This window comes from Rhynchophorus ferrugineus, unplaced genomic scaffold (assembly GCF_030347505.1).
Source record: "Rhynchophorus ferrugineus isolate W39M unplaced genomic scaffold, kcgeb_rfMv2 rfM7, whole genome shotgun sequence".
Lineage (NCBI taxonomy): Eukaryota > Metazoa > Arthropoda > Insecta > Coleoptera > Curculionidae > Rhynchophorus > Rhynchophorus ferrugineus.
In genome coordinates, this window is record NW_027472586.1 from 17,420,096 (window position 1) to 17,443,352 (window position 23,257).

At 34.2% G+C, this 23,257-nt stretch overlaps 1 protein-coding gene and 1 long non-coding RNA gene across 5 annotated transcripts in view; both read left to right on the plus strand.

Moving 5' to 3' along the window:
* Positions 1–23,257, plus strand: part of capu (formin protein cappuccino) — a 44,390-nt gene that overhangs the window by 19,608 nt on the left and 1,525 nt on the right. For 2 of the 4 annotated variants that reach the window (XM_076409630.1, XM_076409629.1), the window contains 11 exons: positions 3,583–3,758; positions 3,818–3,959; positions 4,018–4,127; positions 4,421–5,126; positions 11,393–11,419; positions 11,673–11,845; positions 16,966–17,169; positions 17,231–17,374; positions 21,523–21,630; positions 21,687–21,966; positions 22,025–22,322. In XM_076409630.1, coding sequence (XP_076265745.1) covers positions 3,583–3,758; positions 3,818–3,959; positions 4,018–4,127; positions 4,421–5,126; positions 11,393–11,419; positions 11,673–11,845; positions 16,966–17,169; positions 17,231–17,374; positions 21,523–21,630; positions 21,687–21,966; positions 22,025–22,322 — 2,368 coding nt within the window. The remainder of the gene's footprint in view (positions 1–3,582; positions 3,759–3,817; positions 3,960–4,017; positions 4,128–4,420; positions 5,127–11,392; positions 11,420–11,672; positions 11,846–16,965; positions 17,170–17,230; positions 17,375–21,522; positions 21,631–21,686; positions 21,967–22,024; positions 22,323–23,257) is intronic. The other 2 variants (XM_076409632.1, XM_076409631.1) reach the window with 1 other exon arrangement.
* Positions 1,994–2,665, plus strand: LOC143199672 (uncharacterized). The gene is made up of 3 exons (XR_013006519.1): positions 1,994–2,127; positions 2,191–2,280; positions 2,359–2,665. It is a non-coding gene; the product is annotated as an uncharacterized LOC143199672 (long non-coding RNA).

Sequence of the window (23,257 nt, forward strand, 5' to 3'; positions counted from 1 at the left end):
AAAACAAAACAGAAGTCAAATTTCCACAACTAATACCTTCCTCCATGGATTAGTGTCTTCGAAAGTCATATTTACACAACAGTAATTCGGTTTAAATCCTGTCTGATCACCTCGGCTTATTTCTCCTCGATCTTTGCGAGTATTTTTCCAATTATTGATAGAAGACTTCAAACCCAATTATTGCCTTTTTCCATGCTGTTGATATTGTACGATTGCCAAACTTGTACACTAGATACATATTTGACGCTCAAAGGTACATGTTAACTTGTTTTCTTATGACTTCTAATCATACTAAAAGCACATTTTTTGCATTTTAATAACTTACAATTTTTCTTAATTTTACGACTTCAATTCCAAATATACCAATTTTGTGACGATATATCTTTAATTTTGACAATTTTGAATGAAAACCTTTTACAGATCGCACAGATGAGCTTCTTTTACAAAATTTTTCAGTATCTACATTATTTTCGCATTTCTTAATAATACATTTTCATTTTTAATTATAAATGTTATTGTACCAGTTAGGTGATTAAATTGATTAAAGCTGTATAACTATAAGTAAAAATGCGACGTACCAATGTAAAAAGCTATTAAATAATCCAAAGTAACCGTTAAGGTGGATGGTTTTGACATTTCTCTACTAACATTTATTTCTAGTTTTAAATTTGGTGTTATTGAGTTATTCAGTGTATGTGAACAGTAATCATGAAAGGCTCAAATCAAATTTTCGAAATTCATTACTTTAATTGTTGGATTTGAAGAAATATAGCACCGAAGATCATTCAACAATTTTGGAAACATATGGTGATGCCGCAGCATCATATCCTAATTGATTTTTTTTCTCTGGGGTTTACCCAAATGTATATAACACATCTTATTATTTGTAATATTCTGTCTGCAAAATAATTATCAATCAAAGGTTCAAATCAAAAGGTTTTGAATTTACATTTTTTAAAGATATTTGACAAAAATATGTTATATTATCGACGTGGCAATATCGTGAGATAAAATAAAAGAGTTTAAATTTAAAAGAAGCTGTTAAGAGAGACCTACTGACAGTAAAATAAAACAGTTTTCTGGGGCATAACATTTCCTTGACTCGTTTATTCATAAAGGAACATCTGGAATTGAAGTTATAGAGTCACCCCCCGTTAGTATAGAATGCAAATTATTTAAAGATCCCTCATGTTCATCCTCTTCAAACTTTCCTAAAGGCCAAGGAGATGTTAAGCGCGTCAAATGATTTCTAAAACATACTAGCCGAGGATGTATATTCCTGAATCCACGAGCTAGATCGAAAAAAACTATCTTGGTTAAATAGCCTTAGGCCAATACTTTTATAAGGATAATTACACTTCATTTTTCTTTAATGAAAAGAACCCCTCAAAGTAGTTATTAAACTAATGACACTTTAACAAATTGGTTCTTACTTGGGCAATAAATTTTACACCAAAAAATTCCTCGTGTATTGAATATCGGTTAATGCTGTCTTAATAGATTTGTATTCAGAAGCTATTATTTTATTGTAGTTGCAATATATATATATATATATATATATATATACAACAAAACATGCTCTAATATCATGAATTTTAATTGATTTGGGATTTTTAACATTACCAACAATTTTTTAATGACATCCAAATACTTCTTCGAATGAAAACGATTCTGCATTTCTTTACTATGTGTGCATCGGGGTATACAACACTTCCTAGATTGATACTTCACTTTACTTTTTGTACTACCGACTTATATATACTAATAAACTAATAATTTAATCTCTAAATGCACTATTCCTTATGTCAGTCATACTCTGCTCCTTCGCCTTCGGAATTAATAATTTTAACCTAAGCAGTTAACGGCCATTTTTAGGTGATATAATTTGTGTTGTTTATTTACGCCAAGTTTTCGGTATGTGTTTTAATATATATTTGACAATTACTTCAGATTATTCTGTGTATTTTAATTTATTAGTGCAATAAAAAGAAAATCTTAAGGGGATCTCTTATGATCTCCTACGTAGGTCCAGGAAAGTTTTTAATCATTTTAAAGATGAGAACTATAGACCAAAATGTGGAAAGCCATGGCTGAAACAAGATGTAATTCGTACTAGTAATATAAATAGTAAGTATTTTGTTAAATAATAATGATTTATTGCATTGAAATAATTAAGCAATATTTATTGAGGTTCTTTACCTTTACTACAAGACAAGGAAAATATGCCCCCAATGGCAATATTACAATCACATAAGTTTTCTACCCCAACAAGACCCAGAAGTAAGTATATAATAAGAAACATATGTTTATTATTAGAGAATGGTGGTTCTAACTTGAAATTTACATGTTCATTTACAGATAACTCAGCCTATCGTTTCAGGTTGGAAGAAAAACTAATGGCTTTATCCTTAGTAAAATGCAGTGGCAGAGGATATAAACTGTTATCGAAGATATTCTGCTTGCCTTCTAGAAGAATCTTAATGGAGATACTGAATAAGGTTCCTTTTTGCTGCTGGAGTAGTAACCTCTAATTTTGGTTGTTAGTTCAGAATCTTGTATAGACTTGAAGGCTGTATAGACTGAACTGCAGTTGTCATATTTGATAAAGTATACCTCAGTGTAGGTAGGTTGTTAATTTAGTTAATTCTAAAAAATAATACAACAGAACTATTAATAGTTATATTATCTTATTTTAATGTTTGTTTTAAATATTAGAGAGAAGATAATATCAGTAGATTACGTGTTTTGGGTAGTGGAGATATCTCTGTGATTTTATCAATGTCTTTATGGTCAAGGAAAATTAATGTAATTGTAATATATCAATAAAATATATTTGAATATATTTATTTTTTTATTTTCCCAGTAAAATTAAAAGATTTTTTTTTATTTCCTGCTAACAATTTTTACTATACATTTTTAAATTTCCCGCCGTAACTAACTATCATACGGCGCATGCGTAAGCGCCCTCACACGGGGATTCCGAGCGTAACTTAGAACCAATTTTAACATAGGAGATACGCTTCTAAGTTTCTTTATTCTATGGTCATACTGAAAATGGCGCTCAAAATCAAAAACGAAGTGAGCCAATCAGATCCCGTCGCGGCTTATAGCGATTCAAGCAAATAATAAGTTACATTTCCCGCGAAACATTTCCCCAAAAGTTCCTATAAAGTTAAATCTCTATTTATTTATGACTAAAATTGAATGAAAGCGCTACTGTAGATGTCTGCCAACGTCAGTTTAACAGATTGAATAACGTTTTTCACTTGCATGACAACGCTCGACAAGATGTCTCAAAAGTTGTAGTTCGAGTGGGAAGCTCTACCACAGCATACTGACTAGACACAACACCTTTTAATTACCACTGGTTCAGATCGATGCAGCATGACTTGTCAGGTACACGGGTTCGAAGTGCGAAAATGGATCGATGATTGGATCGCTGGCAAAACAACACCTTTTTTATGACGGGATATCGCCATATCAAAATCAAAACTTTCTTTATAAATCTTATTTCAGTTCGCACATGTCATATCTCACCCCTCTTGGAATCATATCTTGGAATTATAGACATATTTTTTAAAGGTCACATGCTGGTTAACTGGTACCTGTCAGAGCTAAGTTCTGACTGTCCGGCAAGAAGTCAGTTGGGTGTTACGGAACTGAAACTCCTGGCTGCTCAATTCTGCACGCATCTTCTCGCCGCGGGAGTCCTGAAACAACTACCCGATCCAGGGGTCCCCCCTACAAACATATTTAGGGTAAAACCACACACGCCTTAACACCCTCACTTGCTCATAATACCTCAATTTATTCGCAGCCAGATTGTATTTATTACTGGAGCCATGCTGAGATACCTCAGTCACAACCGCAGACACCCGGCCGGCTGAGCGCCATCTACTGGCCGCCGTCTTCCCCTTGTGACGTTGCAACATCCCCTAACGATGCTCCCGATCGGGCAGGTAAACAATTCAATGCAAATTAAATAAATAAATTTGTTGCAATTTTATTCGGTTTCAGTCCCTCTCGCATTACAGGAAATGAAGAACTCAGCTCGAGACGTGGAGATTCTGTCGCTGGAAGAAGAAATAAAGAGTTTGAAACAAGAAGTGGAGAAATATAAAACGTTGGTACTGTATAATTGTTTAATGTATATTGTATATAATTCCTTAATATATATGGAGACATTTTAGCAACAAATACTACCATTACAACCTTAATAATATAAGACAGCGACACTATCACGGCTAAAAACTGATAGTGGAACTACCAATATCAATAAATACCAATTTAAACTAACATGAATCAATTTCTCTCCGAATTTCATTTGAATATGCACTTTCGTATTTTATTCATAGTTCAATGCTTATTTATATGATATTTAAATATGTTTTAATGTAATCTCTTGACATTATTTTTACAGATTGAAATCCAGAATTTGACGGCATCTGCTGTTAATGACTTCGGTTCACCTATTAAAGAAAATCAATTATGTGAAGCTGTCAATGACTCGGTCGTGAAGAAAAACACGCTAAATGCAGCTACGTGGATGAGTGCACAATACGTTGATGAAGGTATTCAAGCTGTTATAAGAAGTGACCGTCAAGATGCAGAAACACAAACAGAAATGCTTTCCGGAATCTGTCGAGGAATTCAGACAGACACTGTAGTGGTTTCAAAGGAAGCTGCTATTGTTGAATCTCGATCGTCACCACCTCAAACCCCCGCAATACCATCGAATGAGACACCAGTGATACCTGTACCACCACCACCTGGAGGCCCACCACCGGTGCCTCCACCAATGCCCATCGATGGCAGCTCAGCTCCTCCACCTCCACCCATGCCTTCAATTGCTGGGCCAACACCACCTCCTCCTCCTCCGCCACCGCCCTGTATTGGAGGAATACCCCCTCCACCACCGCCTCCCGGTGTGGGTATTCCACCACCACCCCCTCCACCTGGTATGGGAGTACCACCTCCACCACCACCACCCGGTATGGGAGCGCCACCTCCACCTCCTCCTCCTGGTGGTGTTCCAGGTGATATGAAGGCGCCTCCTCCACCGCCGCCAGGTGGGCCAATGCCCATGCCTGCTCCACCTCCCGGTGGGTTCAGTCTTCAAAAAGCTGGTGAGTACTGAAATATAACATCGACAATACATTACAAATGAATAACTATATAGTTCTTGTTAAGTTAATCACTTGAAAATACGCACGAATTAGAAATACTTATAGTATATTTTTTTTAATATAATATACTTATTACACAGGGAAATTAATAAATGTGAAAAGTTTCAAAATATAACAGGTCAATTGAAAAAATTGAAAAGTCCCCTGTCTACCATAGTAAAACACATATTTTTGGCAAAATTAGTTTTTTTTATTCAACATAATTCTTCCCTTCAAGGCTGATACACTGATTATAGCGACACTCCAACTTTTCGATACCATTTTTGTAGTACGATTTGTCCTTTGCTTCCAAATAGGCGTCCGATCACCTTTCATTCGACGAAAATTTCTTCCTAGCGAGTATACTTTTGGGATCTGAGAACAGAAAATAGACAATGGGGGCCAGATCTGGAGAATGCGGTGGATGAGGAAATAATTCGAAGCCAAATTCATGGATTTTTTCGATCGTTTTCATTGACCTGTGACACGGTGCACTGTCTTGGTGATGCAGCACTTTCTTTTTCTTCGAATGCGGCCTTTTTCGGCGATTTGGTCCTTCAGTAATTAGCCCTCTGGTGATAGTCCTTCCTTTTTCAAGGTAGTCAATAGAAATTATTCCATGCCTATCCCAAAATTAAGACGCCATAAACTTGCTAGCCGACTGTTGCGTTTTCCCACGCTTTGGAGCGGGTTCATCGTGTGCAGTCCACTCGGATGACTGTCGATTTTAATTCGTAGTGAAATGATGGAGCCACTTTTCATTCATTGTCACATATCGACACAAAAGCTCTGGTTTATTATGGTTAATCATGTTCAAACACTGCTCCGAATCATCAACTGGTCGTTGTTTTTGGTGAAAAGTGCGCTCGCGCGGCACCCACTTTGCACTTTGCACTCTCATACCCAAATATTCGTGAATGATATAATGTACACGTTCAGTTGATATCTTTAGAGTGTCTGCTATTTCATTCAATTTCAATTTACTTTCATTCAACATCATTTTGTGGATTTTTTTTAATGTTTTCTTCGGTAACAACCTCTTTTGGGCATCCACTGAGTTCACCATCTTCGGTACTCATTTCACCACGTCTAAACTAGCATACCTATCCTTGATGGTTGATTTTCCTCGGGCAGTGTCCGGAAACTCGGCATCAAGCCAAGTTTTAGCTTCAACTGTATTTTTTCCCTTCAAAAAGAAATATTTTATCAACACGCGAAATTCCTTTTTATCCATTTTTTTTTCACAATAACAAAAGTTGCTTTACTCGAAATGCTATAATTCACAAACTAATGATCCGACAGCCGTAAAATGTATACAAACATCTTTTGAGGGTCAGGGCTAACTAAAAAATATATAGATTTAATTCAAGTATCGCCATCTATGTGTCAGACCGGCGACTTTTCAATTGACCTGTTATATGTATGACAACGTATGGGTTATTAAAAATAAACATACTTAAAACAATGGGATATTTTCGTGTTACATCCAATTTCAGAGTTATTAGTAGGGCTGTGAATTAATTTCTATAAATCGATCTCTATGCAGAAAAAGTGTGTTTTAAATGATCAGGTGTACCGGAAAGTATGCCATGTTATGATTTGACATATGTCATTTTATTCTACTGATATCAGGCTTCAAAGCTACACATATTATATTTTGCGAAAGTAATACCGTCATAGATTTATATCCCTTAAAAAATGTTAAGTTTCGTAGCTGAAAACGTGCATTTGTGCCCGCATTACTTTTCTTATTTCTGTCAAGAAAAATGCCGGTGAAAGTTATCGTTTGCTTGTAGAAACTTATGGTAAGCATGCTCTAACCTTAAAAACATGTTAGGCCTGGTAACATGGCTATCTGGTAGACCTAAAAAGTTTGAAGATGCGAAAATGCAATATTTATTGCATGAAGATCCAACCCAAACTCAAACACAATTGGCAGCAGCTTTAAATGTGACTCAATGAATGATTAACGACCGATTGTGAGCAATAGGTAAAACTGAAGAGATGGGAAGATGGGTTCCACATCAGTTGAATGATGAAGTTGTTCAAAATAAGTTGAAGGCAAATGGAATCGAAATATCGGCTGTTAAATGCTGCCTCAAAGGTATGATCAGAAGTCATTTTTGCATCAAATAGTGACAGTGCACGAAAAGTGAATTTATTTTTAAAACTTTAAGAACAAAAAATCATGATTATCATCTGGTGAAGCCGACCGATTCACTCCAAAGCCAAATCGTTTTGGTCGTGCCGTGTTGTATTACGAACTGTTGAAACCCAGTGAAACAGTTAATAGTGATCCATACCGACAGCAAATCCTCAATTTTAACCACGCACTGATCGAAAAGCCAAGAATGGGCCCGAAAAAATGGTAAAGTGATTTTACATTGCGATAACGCGCCGTCTCATAAAGCAAAATCGGTCAAGTAAGCGTTGAAAACACTTCGCATATATTATCACATCGCCGTACTCTCTAGACTTTGCCCCGTCCAACTATCAATTTTGGCATAAATGGAACACGCGCTTGCAGAGCATTACTTCGCCAATTTCAAAGAAGTTAAAACTACTAGCTCGATGATTGGATTTACTGAAAGGGCAAACAGTTTTTTTAAGATTGCATTCATAAATTACCTGAAAGATGCGAAACGCGTAGAAAATAATGAGTAAATAAACAATACTTTGAATATATACATTTTTCCATTTTCTTGAAAATTATGTAGCTTTGTCCCGAAAAAAAAACGGTAATGACTTTCCGGTACACCTGGTAATTTTTTTTACTCTTTGTAATTCCACAATCTGCCCTATAGGCAATATTTCTTCAGTATTTCTTATGTCTATATTATATTTACATGACATACAGAACATCACTTCATTAAGCGATCTTCTGTATAAAATATTATCTTAATTAATTAGTCTTATTCTAAAGTTTATATATGTCCAGAAATCAGATCAGGTGGTGTTATACGTTTAGTCTACGCACTTCACTATCACATCGCATATATAGCTGATTAGTACATTGGGATGCATTGACACTCTTTCGAAGTACTTCACACAAACAATTGAATTACACTCGTTATAGGTTCTAGAGGAATATCGCGTTGTATCACTTTATTTGAAATATAGTACGGAGCATCAACAATGGCACGCAACACTTTATTTTGGAACTGTTGAATGATGGATATATAAGATTTGCTAGCGGTACCCTATAGTTAGATCCCATATGACCAAATAGGCTTGAATATAGACTCATACAGCAACACCTTGTTATCTAATGATAACTTGGATTTGCGCCCGATGAGCCAATACACTTGATATAATTTCAGTCGAAGTTGTTTTCGTTAGAGTATGTGCTTCTTCCAGGATAGGCGTCGATCTAAATGCATACCAAGATATTTAACATGCTCTCCTTGGGGGAGTTGACGATGATTGATATTCACTGGTAGACATGTTCTTCTACGCAGGGTAAACGTTACATGGGTGGGTTTTGTTTCATTGACTTTAATGCGCCATGTCTTCAACCATATGTAGGTTTATTGATGCTGTGACCGGATCTTCATGGGATGCCAATATTGCTGTATCGTCTGCGTATGTTACCACAGTAGATATTTTTGTGGTGGGCAGATCGGCCGTATACAGAATATACAGTACTGGACCCAATACACTACCCTGCGGAACTCCTAAATATATGGGATTTAATTCGATATGTTCATCGCCTTGATTTACAATAAAATGTCTATCAGTGAGATACGATTTTAGTAACTGATAGTCCGGATGAGGGAGAAGTTTCTTTAATTTAACCTGCAAGCCCGTATGCATTACTTTGTGAAAAGCCTGAGATATATCTAGAAAAGCAGCCGAACAATATCTTTTGGCATTTAGGTCAGTGTTTATTTTGTTTACAAGTCTGTGCACTTGTTCTATAGTTCCATGCTTATTGCGAAACCCAAACTGATGTTCTGGAATAATTGTAAAAAAAATAAAATAAATACATTGTTTATTTCACACACTTCATTTTTCACTTACGTATTATTTCTTGCACTAGTTTTTGACCAAACATACTATAAATGAATTTCAAAAGGACTGTTGTAAAATAAGGGGAAATAATTTTAAAAAACTAATAAAAATGAGATGCAGTCTTTTTGTCTGGTCACGTAAACACGTATTCACTACACTTTAGGTCCGCTGAGAGACCGATAGCCGCATCTGTTATGCGTTTTTAACACTCAATTAAATAACCATAATAAAATACTGGTTTTTTTTTAAAGAAAGGTATCTTTCTAGAGCTTGGAGCGTATTGAAAATACGTCTTCACCCCACGAAGGTTAGAACCGATCTACCTGGTAAATGAAATGAACAAAAAATCCGTTTGCATAACGGTTATGGTGCTAATGCCCTTTCAGAGTTTGCAATTCCTCATATCCGTTTAATTTATGTTCAACTTTTTTTATCTGCAATCTAAATAAAAATCTATAATAGCGAAACCAATACTCACAGGTTTTTATCGATATATTAATCCAGCATCACTTTATAACTTTATTAACAAAATCTAATCATTAAGTCGAATGTTCAATAAATAGCGTATCAGTCATTGTCAAGTGCCAAATGTTATACAAAGAAAAGAAAAAAGAAATTAGTACAACGTGTCTAATTGAAAATACTGTTATCAACACAAGGGTTTCCCCATCTTTTATGCAACATATAGCTATAGGGAATACCGAACATAATCATGTTCCAAATTCACTTCGCATTTCTCCATTATGCAATAATAGTTTTTATTCAATGCTTCCATCAAACGTGTTCAACGTAAGTCCCTAAAGATCTCTCATGAGGCATTTATTTTGATCAACGTTATCTATTGGTAAAAACGAGAAATACCGATGTAAATAATATTAAATTCAATGGTTTTGACATTTATCTATCTATAATAATAATTTTCTCTTTAGTATTATTGAATAATTCAGTGTAAATAGGTAGTCAAAATTGCACTTTCCGATTAAGCTTTTTTTGAACTTTATGAATTTTATGGGAATGCTGCTTCGTCATACCCAAATTTACAGTCTTGATTTCAACGACTTAAAAGTGACTATTTTTGTGTCATTGACAATAAACGGCTAGGAGGGCTAAAACATTTGAAGACAATGAGTTGCAAAACCTATCGAACTAGAACCCAGGTCAATTCATGAATCAACTGACAGAGGATGTTATTTCAAACCATTCAACAATGCTTGTCATAATATTCTGTGGGGTATTGTGACTGGCGGTAATCTCAAATGTCTTGGTTTAATACTGTGGAGCCATCTACATATAACAAGAATTATGGAGGATACACTGTTGCATCTCGAAAAGGGTTCTACCGTACCCAGAATACCCACCAGTCATAGCGCCTGATAGAATAATTTGGCTGGCACACAGTTTCGAAATGCTAAATAAGTGCGAAAAAGAAATCGATAATTCGCTTGCTGCCAAACCAAGTTCATTCTTTTGACATAATATCGTCATGTTACCAGAAAGGAGATTAAAATATGAAGATAATTATGAAATATATTTTGATTTGTGTATATTGTATCAATTTTTCTCAATAAATAACTTCTTAAAGTGTACAAGCCATCATTTGAACATCATAAATTTAACATCAAAACATAAATACTTTCAGTTCAGCATCTTCATATACTTTCGGCCTTCTACTATGCATTTTGTGTTCGACGCCAAATTTACCAGTCTTAAGTTTTTAAACACACAATCGACAAACCATTGATGGTCCCATCTGCATATTTCCGGAACCGTTTCATCAGAATTCGCCTGCAGACACCAACAAAAAAAAATTAAAACGAATATCTGATGCTGATATGAAATTATTATTATTTAAGGTTTTATCTATGGTATATATCGAATATTAAATTATGAAATAACGTAAATGATAGCGTCTTCTTTTATGGACCATAAATGAGACGTTGAGTAAAATAAGCATTAAAAACCAACGACAGAGCAATGAAACATATCCCTCAAAATTAATGCACAGTCCTACTATAACCGATATAATTGTTACATATTATATATTAAACAAATTTATTAAATTATATGTTAATCTATTTATTAATTGATATATAAAATATATAAATATTTAATTATGAAATATATCTCTAATATATTTTAAATTTCAATCGTTTCTCTAAAAAGAAATTGAACCTAATTTTGCAAACCTGTCTAAAAGAGAGTATTTTTGTCCATAGGCACCCAAATAGCTCCCTTAAGTTTAGGTAAGCTACTATTAAGGATTTCATTACAATAATACATCATACGGGTAATGGTGACAGTGGTCTAACCTTTTCAAACAGCTTTTAACTAACTCCCCGCTCAATTCGATTCAGTTCTCATGGTGAAGCTTCTAATCATAACATGACTGTGCAGGCACTAAACCATCTTGATTCTAATCAGTTCACGTCTTTTACTACGGATTTTTTGTCGTCGTGAACAAGTAATCAAGCCGGTTAATTTTGAGTGTTTTTTCAGCGATAAGGAAGCCACAGATCAATCCGCCGGTACCGATGAAGCCGTTGTATTGGACCAGAATCTTGATAGCTCAATCGGCCGTCGTGCAGGATGGACCAGCGTTGTGGGACGAGATCGAAGAACTCCCTATAGATAAATTATCTCCAGATTTTACTAAATTGTTTTCCAGACAGGTAAATTGGTGTTGTAGTTGATGTATCACTGCACACATCAAATAGAAGAACTTGATATTAAATGTTGACTAATAATTTTACAATAATATAAAAGTCTAGTAATTCTAAATGCACAATAGGAATGTCGTAAAATTTCATATATAATTATCTAAATAGATTTTGCGATGACCAGGTTCTGTAGATGAGTGTATTTAACACATTGACTGAAAACTCCCGGGCGTAACAAAGAAAACGTGTTTTTTTTTGTTTAAAATTGGCACTGCTCATCAAAGTAATCTCTATCAAGATTTACACAATCATTCCAGAGTTGCCACTCTAACATTTTAATACCACTTATAGAAAGATTTATGTTCTGCCTCAAAATAGCCCTGTCACTAGTTGCTGTCAACTCAGATGCCAATCTTGATTTGATTCCGGAGTGAAGTGATGGATCCATGTTTCATCCATTATAATATATCGACGTAAAAATTCCTGTTTATTACTTTTAAACATGGTCAAACACTGCTCCGAATCATCAACTCGTCGTTGTTTTTGATCAAAAGTGAGCTCGCGCGGCACCCAGTTTGCACAGTGCTTTCTCATGTTCAAATATTCCTGAATGATACGATGTATACATTCAGTTGATATCTGTAGAGTATCTGCTATTACATTCAATTTCAATTTACGGTCATTCAAAATGATTTTGTGGATTTTTTTAATGTTTTCCACGGTAACAACCTCTTTTGGGCGTCCACTGCGTTCACCGTTTTTGGTGCTCATTTCACCACGTCTAAATTTATCATACCAATCCTTTATGGTTGATTTTCCTGGGGCAGTGTCCGGAATCTCGGCATCAAGCCAACTTTTTGCTTCAATTGCAATATTAAGCAATATTTTATCAACACGCGAAATTCCTTTTTATCCATTTTTTTCACAATAACAAAAGTTGCTTCACTCAAAATACTATAATTCACAAACTAATAATCCCACAGCGGTCAAATTTATACACGCATCTTTTGAGGGTTAGGGCTAACTAAAAAACATATGGATTTAATTCTAGTAGAGCCATCTATGTGTCAGGTCGGGGACTTTTCACTTAACCTGTTATTGACACTTTTATGATGCTTATAAATCTGAATACTCTCTCTATATTTTCTCTCAGAATCTCTCATAAAATCTCAATTTTATTGAACTGAACGTCAGGCTAGTATTCATCCCATGTTCAGCCTTGGCTGGATGTTGTGATCATATTTCAAGCATTGCTGTTGTCCTTTTATTTGCAGGAAATAGGGGATCCCTTTTAGCTCCGTATGGTGAAGGTATCCCTGAGATATATTCCTATGTGGTTTGAATATAACTTTCGTAACTTTACAATGCGAACTACTGTAGCTGGTAGAGACGAGTGAACTTCTAGGAAAGCTGTTTTCGTCTGATTTTCTTTTGATTCCCTTTTTGTAGTAGGTGACTGCTAGATCTTATGGCTCAGTTGAACCATTTTCATTGACTTAATTTAAGCTGTATGGACTTTAAGGAGACACTTGAGATGATTAAATCATTCATTCAAGGAATCTGATTTGGATGCAGTGAGGACCCTATAATTAAAGGAATTCATAAGGAATGAATAATTTTTGAGATAGATAATGGTATCTGTATGTACGTGTTTGTTTCAATTAAACTTGAGATGACATTATCCTTTCATCTAACTATAATGCCTAAGAAAAGAATTTCGGAATTATTATCAGTCTTCATGGTGTATCAGGTTAGTCAGGAACTGGTTGATTTATTCCAAATGACAAAGGTGTGATTTTAATTATTTACTGTTTTCACTTATAATTCCATCAATTCGCAATAAAAATGACTGTGGGGTATGTATCCCATTTTTTATATGTGGTTTCTAAATTAAAATTAAATTACAAATTTTTTGTGATTTTATTGGCTTCTGATTTCCTGCGAATTGTCCAACAGCTATGTTGCTTACACATGACTATAGTCAATTCAGAACAGCAGTGACATGTGAAACATGTCAAAACGTCGCATATATTATCGAAGAATTTAAAACTTCAGTTAATTTTACAGCCACAATAATTTATAGGTTAGAGTTGTTTTATTATATATACAATGAAATTTTTTCTAGGTTTTTCTAGGATTCTAGGCGCGTTTTTGTATGTAGTGGCAAGACCCGACCTCCGAAGACCTGGTTCACTTAACTAACAATTGTATATCTGAGTAATGTATTTCACTTTCCTTAGAGAGCATATTTATGTTTTACGTTTAGCTCTTGTTTCTTTCGATACAATGTATCCTTGTAAAGTCATTATGATATTACTATATTTCTCTTTAGTTTGTCCTGTTACTATCTGTATACATCTTTCTTGATAAAGCTACATTTAACCACTGCATTATCCTTAAAGCATTTGCTATATCTGCAAAATAGTTAGTATTATTTCTCTCCTCATACATGTTAAACAAATGTTCATGTATATCCTGAACAATAACACACATGCTCATAAAGCTCTCACACTCTATAATACAATTCCCTACAATTAAAGTATATTAATTGTATACTGACCTTTAGCTGTTTCTTCTATCATTATCCTGTCTTAGTAATCGTCAGCAATGAATCATAAACCATCATTCATTAAGTTTTATTAAATCACTGTCACTTTAAGAAACACTAATCAAGTTAATAACTAAGCTGTTTATTTCCAATCTATTAAAAACTTGCTCAAGATTCTACCATTTGTCAATTTCTTCTTCAATGTGTCTGATCGAGCTCACACAAATCAAAGGTGTTATTTTCGACAATGCTTCTTTCCATAATTCCAGACATTTCTGGTTTGATAATTCTTCTTGACCTGAATACGTATTGCAATACTCCATATCAACTCAATTAAATTAAATATGCAGTGATAGGTAGGAAGACATAATACTCTGTGGCCATAATGTTCAGTAAACCGATCTACCATGTATCTTATATCAAAAATTTCTAAAAAAGTAAAATACATAAAATGCAATTAAATGTTTCATGTATATTATTGTTTACCCAGTAACAATTTAGATATAATGAATGAAATATAGAATAGATAGAATTTAATAGTTCATTCTTTAACATGATTTCCTCAAAACTTATTATATGTACTTTAAGCCATTCCTTAATTGCAGCCTTTGTTGATGCACTTATTGGGATATTCCCCACCATTTATATATATATATATATATATATATATATATATATATATATATATGTATATATATATATATATATATATATATATATATATATATATATATATGTATCTATCCAAGTTCTTTAAAAGCTGATTTTCAAACTACCGCAACAAGGTATGGTCCCATTACTCCATGGTAGTCACCCTTGGACTTAGAGGAAAACACTAATTGTGGACCACGAATAAAAGCATTCCTGTTTCCAGCATGAAGAACTATATGTCTGCAATGAATTATTAATAAATGTTATGACTAACAAAACCTAATTGATAGATACTCCAACTTTTTTCCATCAACTTTTGTTATTTTTACACTATATTTATTATCATCTCGCCATGAGCAACCAATGTACCATTCTGAAATATTTATGTCTCATTTAAATATATAAATTGATATAATAATTCTTCCTTGATTTTGTTGTTTTTAAAGATTGTATTCTTTTAAAAGCAATCTCTGGATGTTCCATTAAACCCCTTCGTGGGTTATCTTTACACCACTTAAATCCTATATTACCCAACAATGTATGAACGGATATTCTACGTCCCTCAAATAGCTGTATATCTTTTGACTTTTTATGAATACTTTCCAGACTAACAATATTCTCTGAAATAATTGTATTAAATTATGTTTTGATTGAAAAAACTACTTACTGCTTTTATACATTTTGTATATTTGATCTCTGACACATCAATCTGATCTTGATTCGTCACCTGTCTTGCATAAACACGGTTTCTTTTTGGTGAATTTAAGGTTATATTGTTTTTTATTTCTTGAGATATTTTAGTATACCCTGTCCGTACTAATATTCAGTGCAGCTGCAACGCGCAAAAAAATATAAACAAAACAAAGCGTTAAAACAAGGTTTGCAGGGTTTATAACCAGTAATTATAATATTTTGAAGAATTTTGAGACGTTTGGCAAACGTACATCGTTTGAAGGCTCATTCCATAACATGTTCGAATTTCTCTAACAGCATTCTATCTCTTTTTAAATAGAATAAAATGACAAGGATAATATTGTCTGACTGTAAAACAAATTTACAACTTTAGACAGACACATATTGACACTCGTGTCACTGCTGTTTTGAATTGACTATATGATTTAGTAAACCCATTTTATGTTTTACAACTTCGTGGGTTCATTTGATTTTGAAGTCATCCTGCAGTTCTTCGTTGATTACGTAGCGATAGGTATTGATAATTAGTAGAAGAACTTCGTTTTAACTGGATTAATAAACGATGTGATGTTTTAGTAGAAACCCATATTTACACCCCATAAGTTCAAGTAGATTTCATGATTGTCTAATAAATTAATCTCTTTGATCTCTAGGTCAAGTTGGGAGTGCCTTTCGAACTAACAGAGTTGTTTAATTATAATTCTGATTTGATCAGCTTTTTCTCTAACATGATGTTTTAACTGAAACTGGAAGTGATCTTATCACTTGTAATTGTTTTATATCATGTTTATTGAATTAAACAAACAATATAAGTAAATATTCTACAAGTAAGAAAAGTAAATTTAATTCTCATTTACGCTTATATAAATTTCAAAATAAACAAATGTGTCCTTAGATAAAAATTACAAGTATATATAATATTATAGGAAATATATTTTTGACATTTTTATTGTATATTGTAATTTTAATGATTAAAAACTTCAACTGGCACAACGTACCAAAATATAATTAAAACTAATACCTGTTTAAACTTAATTAAACCAGTCGGTTCATCCATACATCATTGTTACGCTAATGTTACGTAGTCTTCAATATTTCTTCATTAGGATGAAGCTTAATATAGCCATATCTCCATCACCACGATTCGTCTATCATCAATCAACCGCATTCAGTGTAGACGTGTTTTCATCAAGAGCCATGCATTTTTTGTCTCTGTACACGACTGAATGGTTTTTTCTAGGTCATCAACAGAGCGCCGACCGTGAAAAAACAAGAGCAAAAGCCGAAGGTCGAGGTTGTGAAACTGCTGGACAGTAAAAGGTCGCAGAACGTCGGCATCCTCGCCCAGAGTTTACGGCAAGATTTCCAAGAAATCGAGAACGCTATCTATAGCTTCGACACCTCCGTCGTAAACTTGGAGGTTTTACAGCAAATTTATGAAGCGGTATGTTATCGATGTGATACGTGGTAGGTCTGGAAGGTAATAAAAGTGATATTTTTTTCAGAGAGCGACACCAGAAGAGTTGGCGCTTATCAATGAACATCTGAAGTCACATCCTGATGTGCCTTTGGACAAACCGGAACAGTTCCTACATGAGCTCTCAGAAATAGCTGATTTCTCAGAAAGAATTGCATGTCTTACTTTCCAGGTAATGGTGATTTCCGAAACTTATATTTTATTTTAAATCATCGAGCAAACTACTTTTCTCTGCTGACACATAAATACCTTTTTGTCGAATTTTTCTATGGCCACATTACTTAAATGAGACTAAATGTTTTATGATCCAATATATGAACCTTTAACTTCAAATAACTCCACAAAATAGTGGTGTTAACAGTTTAGTTATAATTATTAAATATTACAATTAATTTAGTTACGTTATTGGGTAGTAAACAGACTTCACTTCCTAAGTTATAATATTTTTTTAAATTAATTACGTCTTACATTATATATACTTAGTACAATTTTAATTTCCAAATTAATTTATTACTACTGTTCTGTTGTACTTGTATTAATATACAAGCAAGGCGGGTACGAGATTAATACATCAGTATATATTTCTCAAAGTAAAATAAAACCAAACTACTTAAGCTAAAGATAAGAAGACCAAGAAACCGTTTTTGGGACGCGAGAGCCTTATGCCGGTTCTTGCTGCCGTGTACACAGCAGTGGAAAATTTCTTATTTTTGGACGAATGCTAATTGTTATTAAAGAAGTAAGAACGGCGAAATACGAAAAGGAACTATATTTTTGTAGAAATGACAAAACAGACCTGTAATAATGGTCATAAACTGGTGCTGATAGCCAAATGGCTAATTGCAACCATGAGGCGAATGGAGGCGACGTCAGATGAACGTTGTATACCAAAATTACCTCGAATTGGGCCTCGAAAAGGTGTCCATAAAAATTAATTTGAGAACTTTTCTAATCACAAATGGAAATGGCTATAATGAAGGGCTAGCATACCTGGGAGGTGGAGCAGTTTATCTGGGATAAAGCCCGCGCTAATCTGTTTCACCATCGCCGCCCTGGTAACAGCCCTATTGGAAAATGTTACATGAGAGGCCGGATCTTGAAGTACGAGAAATTGGTCGTGAGTTTTTTAGTTATTGTTTTGGTCGGTATTAAACTAACCAATGAAGCAGGATGTTTTGTTGGCGAGAGCAGCAATATATATCCGGAATTCCGTCGTCATTACTGGTATGACTAGCTGACTGGCTAATCTTTTTACTGCTTGATTTGCCCAAGCGGATGTCCGAGCAACTGGTGCAGGGATTTTTGAGGTTTCGGTCCGTGACTCGTTGGCAGTAATCGTTTTCCGCACCCTATAAACTTGGCAGGATGTTCCTTTCCTCAGTTGCAACATTTGGTTGGTATTTTTCTGTCCTTTTTACAGGATCTGGACTTGCTGTTATCAGCGCATTTCATTCACTTTGGTGGAACTCGGCAGTTCCTGGAGGGGTGACCGTACAACTGGAAGTTGAAGCATAGTACCGGCTGTCCGGTGCCTCTTTCGGATTCAATTGTTACTTTCTCGTCCAGCAGATCTTAAATTTTGAATATTTGGTACTCTTCTCTGGACGTTATGATTTGGGTGAGTGGGATGGCGATTCCATATTTTGTCTGCCATATCTACAGGGATGAATGGAATCCCTTTTCCTGGAGTGCTTCTCTAATTTGGTTGTCTATTGTCAATTCCAGTAGTCCTCTGATGACGCGCCTCTCTTGTAAGAATGCGAAGAAATGGAAAGGATACTTCCTCTCCTCCAATATCTTGATTGTCAGTTTGTAGTCGTCAGCGGTCTTGAGGTAGAATACCAGTCTCTCGGGTCTTGTCCTTATGTTGCCGAATTCGATTATACTGTTTTTAAATATACGGGCGAATTCCATATATTTGGTTTTGTCCCGGAGTACTATCGGCGGGATTTTTATTTCCTTCTTTTATGGTTCGCCTGGGTTCGTGTGTAGTTTCGGCAGTTTGTTGTTCTTCCATGATGAGAACCATTAAGGACTCGTTAGAAACCGTTTGACAGATTAATCCAGTTCAGCATATATTCTGCCAAAAATAACATCGTACAACCTTAATATAAGTTATTTGTCCTCTAATTTGCAACAACAGCGTTACGCGTGTAACGTATTATTATAACGTTTTATAACATCTGTATACAGTGTTTTATGCGATGAATAAAGAGTTGTGAGTTGATAATGTTGTTGATGTTTAGTATTATTCTTGTCCCAATAATCACGATGTCAAAATTATTTAACGCCATGTTGCCATGGCTTCACTAAACACTTATTTAGAAAAATTTCACGTTGATGCATAAATGTTCGCCACCCCTGGTCTATATGATTAATATAATAGTATTTTGCACAATATGTATTCTCATATCTTATTTTATTACGTTAATTTACCACATATCTCAAAATTGTGACTGACATAGCTAATAAATGTTTTTGACATTATATATGGGCTTTCAGAATGTTGACAACGGTCACCAAAACTTGTGTGCTGTCATCATGAATGCTTAATGCATCATCAGCGTTTTTGTTTAGGAGATCGTGTCGATGTTACAGATTAATATTTCCATAGCCGGTCAATTTCAGGGGTCGAAAAAGTAAAAAAAACCTTTAAAATATAAAATTAAACCGACATTTCATCTCGTAACGTTCGTTCCAAACATCGATAGTATATACCCGTATACATAAATCTGGATACCAGAATAAAAATAAGCTCGATACTGATTTCCTATATTATTACTGATATCTCTCTGTTATCTACAACTAACGCAATTAAAGTTGGAGATAAAAAATATAGCCATAATTTGTCAATAGGAAAGGCGTTGTCTTCAATTGTGACTAGATCACACATATCTTTAGTCACTCGGAAAAAATTGAGAGATCAACTGTGAAGTTATTTGTTCCCCTCTTTGTAAAACTCTCTTGTCATTACCAGAAAACTAACTCTCTAAACTTATTATATAGATAATAATTGAATTAACCCGATCATAAATACGCTAGCTTTCCAATTTACCATTTCTTAGTAAAAAATAATCGATAACTTCTTCTTTGGAATTAACCATCTTCATAACCCATTGGAACCAAGTCACGATCTATCGGGAGGAAGGGGGGAAATCGAGGAAAAAGCTCAAATTTTAAAGGCACGTACAATTTTTTTTTGCCTAAAATAATTACATATTTGTGTATAATGTAATTGCTAAGCTTATGTGACGGAAAATCGGAAGTCGTTGAGTGCAAAAGCCATTCAGTTTGCTTTTGAAGCACTAACCATAGCATATAAGACCTCATAGGAATACCGTAGGCAATTGCTTCTATGATGTAATGATTAAAGCATTTAGCTCCCAAATGGAGGTAGCCGGTTCGATTCCTGGCACGATCAATAACTTTTTGTTGTTCTAGTTTAGTTAGAACATTTGTCAAATCACCTAGGCTAGGTAGCGGACTCTGGGGCCCGAAGCGCTCCTAATTTTCAATCATTGTTTTTCAATTCTTATTTTTCCTCGTAGGGGCTGCACCTTTATTTGGCCTACCCATTGTAATATTAAATTTCTTAATTTATTTAGTAAATATCAACACTAAAAAGAGATACTTTCAATATTTAAAAAAAAAATTGAAACGACTTCAAAATTTAAATAAGGAACACACTAAAAATTTAGGAATAATCAAACTTAAGTTTTTAAGACATAAAAAACATTTTAAAATAAAATATATACATAATAATCGTCGTAATAACTAAATAAAAATAGACAAAAACCTGATTTAACCTATCTACTACACGTATTTTATATTCTACTATATACACAAGTAAAGTTAAGTAACTTAGCTTAATACCTACCTAATCCTATTTATCTATTTACAATATTGTTTTAACTACTATCAGCTGATCACTTTGAAGTCGGTGACGAGCCCAAATAATACAAAAATAATAATTTAATTTTGTGACATATACAAAAAGTTAAATTACCAACAAAACAAATCTAAATTAATATAACCGTTTGGTTCGGCACCGACTTGATCAGTTGGTATTAGTTAAAATGATATTGTAAATAGATAAATAGGTTTAGGTAGGTATTAAGCTAAATTGTGTATATATAGTAGAATATAAAATATGTGTAGTAGATAGGTTAAATAAGGTGTTTGTTTATTTTTATTTAGTTATTACAACGATTATTATGTACATATTTTATTTTGAAATGTTTGTTTTGTGAGTTCCTTATTTATTTTTTAAAGTCGGTTCAATCCTTTTGTTAAAAATATTTTTAATCGTTGCGTTTTCAGGTAGAGTTTGATGATGAGATAACTACTATTGGTCATGCTCTAGATAATTTCCAATCCATATGCGATTTCTTGACTAAAAGTGGTGAACTGAAGAGAGTGTTATCTTTAGTAAGTATATTTACATACCTAACATATTCTTGTAAATAAAGTAAACCAATTTTCAGGTGCTTACTTTAGGAAACTATATGAATGGTGGAAACGTAGCTCGTGGTCAGGCTGATGGATTTGGCTTAGATGTACTGCCGAAATTACGCGATGTTAAAGGTGCCCAGGCTGGCATTACCCTGCTTCATTTCGTCGTGAGCACGTACGTGAAGAATTACCAAGAAAACGAAAAGCCTCCCCCCTTACCGGTGCCCGAACCTGGTGATATCCGTCGCGCAATGGCCTTGGATTTCGATACGTTGAAGGGCGAGCTTAATTTATTAAAAAACAAATTGCAAGGTAAGCACGGTTAAATTAAATTCATATAAGAACCAAAGTGGTAACAAATCACTTTTAGAGTGCGAGAAAAAGACTGAAAGGATTGTTAACAATTCGACACCGGAGAATCTCCAGCCGTTTAAGGACAAAATGGAAGCTTTCCTGGAAAAATCCCATACTCAACTGGAGACCGAATGCGAAAGTTTAGAGTTATGTCACAAACTATTTATTTCAACGATGAAACTGTATCTGTTCAAGCCAAAGAAGGGGACAATTGAAACGTTCGCGCCTGGTGGTTTCTTTGAGTACTGGTTACCATTCTGTGTGGATTTCAAAGATATCTACAAGAAGGAGGTCATACGCCTTCAAGTTGAAAAGTAAGTGAAAATATTAGTGATATTTTACATTATCTTAAATTGATATTAGCTTCAGTGATATCAAATTAGTATATAAGTTCTTAATTGCTTAAGGATCTAAAACAATATCCTTGAGTATCACTAAATAGAGAATCAATATATGGTTTTACTTCCGTTCAGCTTTATTCTATAAGTAATTACACCATCTCAGGTTATTCAACAGTTAACTGCTGAAACAAGGAACAACTATCGCAAAAAAATAAATACCGAAGACAATGCAAGATGTGGATCTGCCAGAAGGAACCCAAAGCATGTTCAATATGAAACTCATATAGAATATCCAGGCAACTAAGCAAAATTATTGTTTAGCAAAGCCGAATGCTACCAATTCTACCATGTATATATAAAATTATTGCATGTGATAAATAAAACAATTGCTATGTCAGCTTAAAGTTATTCCGATCAAAACGACATTAACCATCGGCAATAGCTCTTCTAACAAAGTTCAAGTAGAACCTTAGATTAAGGGAAGCTACAGCATAATATTTTTTGCTAATGTTTACTGATGTTTAAAGTACATTAAAGAAACCACCAAAATTAATAATTAATGACTAAGCTCAAGTATGCAATGTTATGATTTGACACATTGCATTTGACATTGTATTCTACTGATTACAAGCTTCAAAGCATGTTATATTTTGCGAAAGTAACACCGTCATAGATTTTTACCTCTATGAAAATGTCAAATTTCGTGTCTGAAAATGTGTATTTGCGACACGCATTACTTTTATTATTTGATCAAAAGAAAAAATCCACCAAAAGTAATCCTTTGCTGGGAGAAACTTGCACTGTGGTTTTGAAAATTCAAAAGTGATGATTTCGATGTGCAAGACAAAGAAAATTCTGGTAGACTGTTTAGATTTTAAAGATGCGAAACTGCAATAGTTATCGGATGA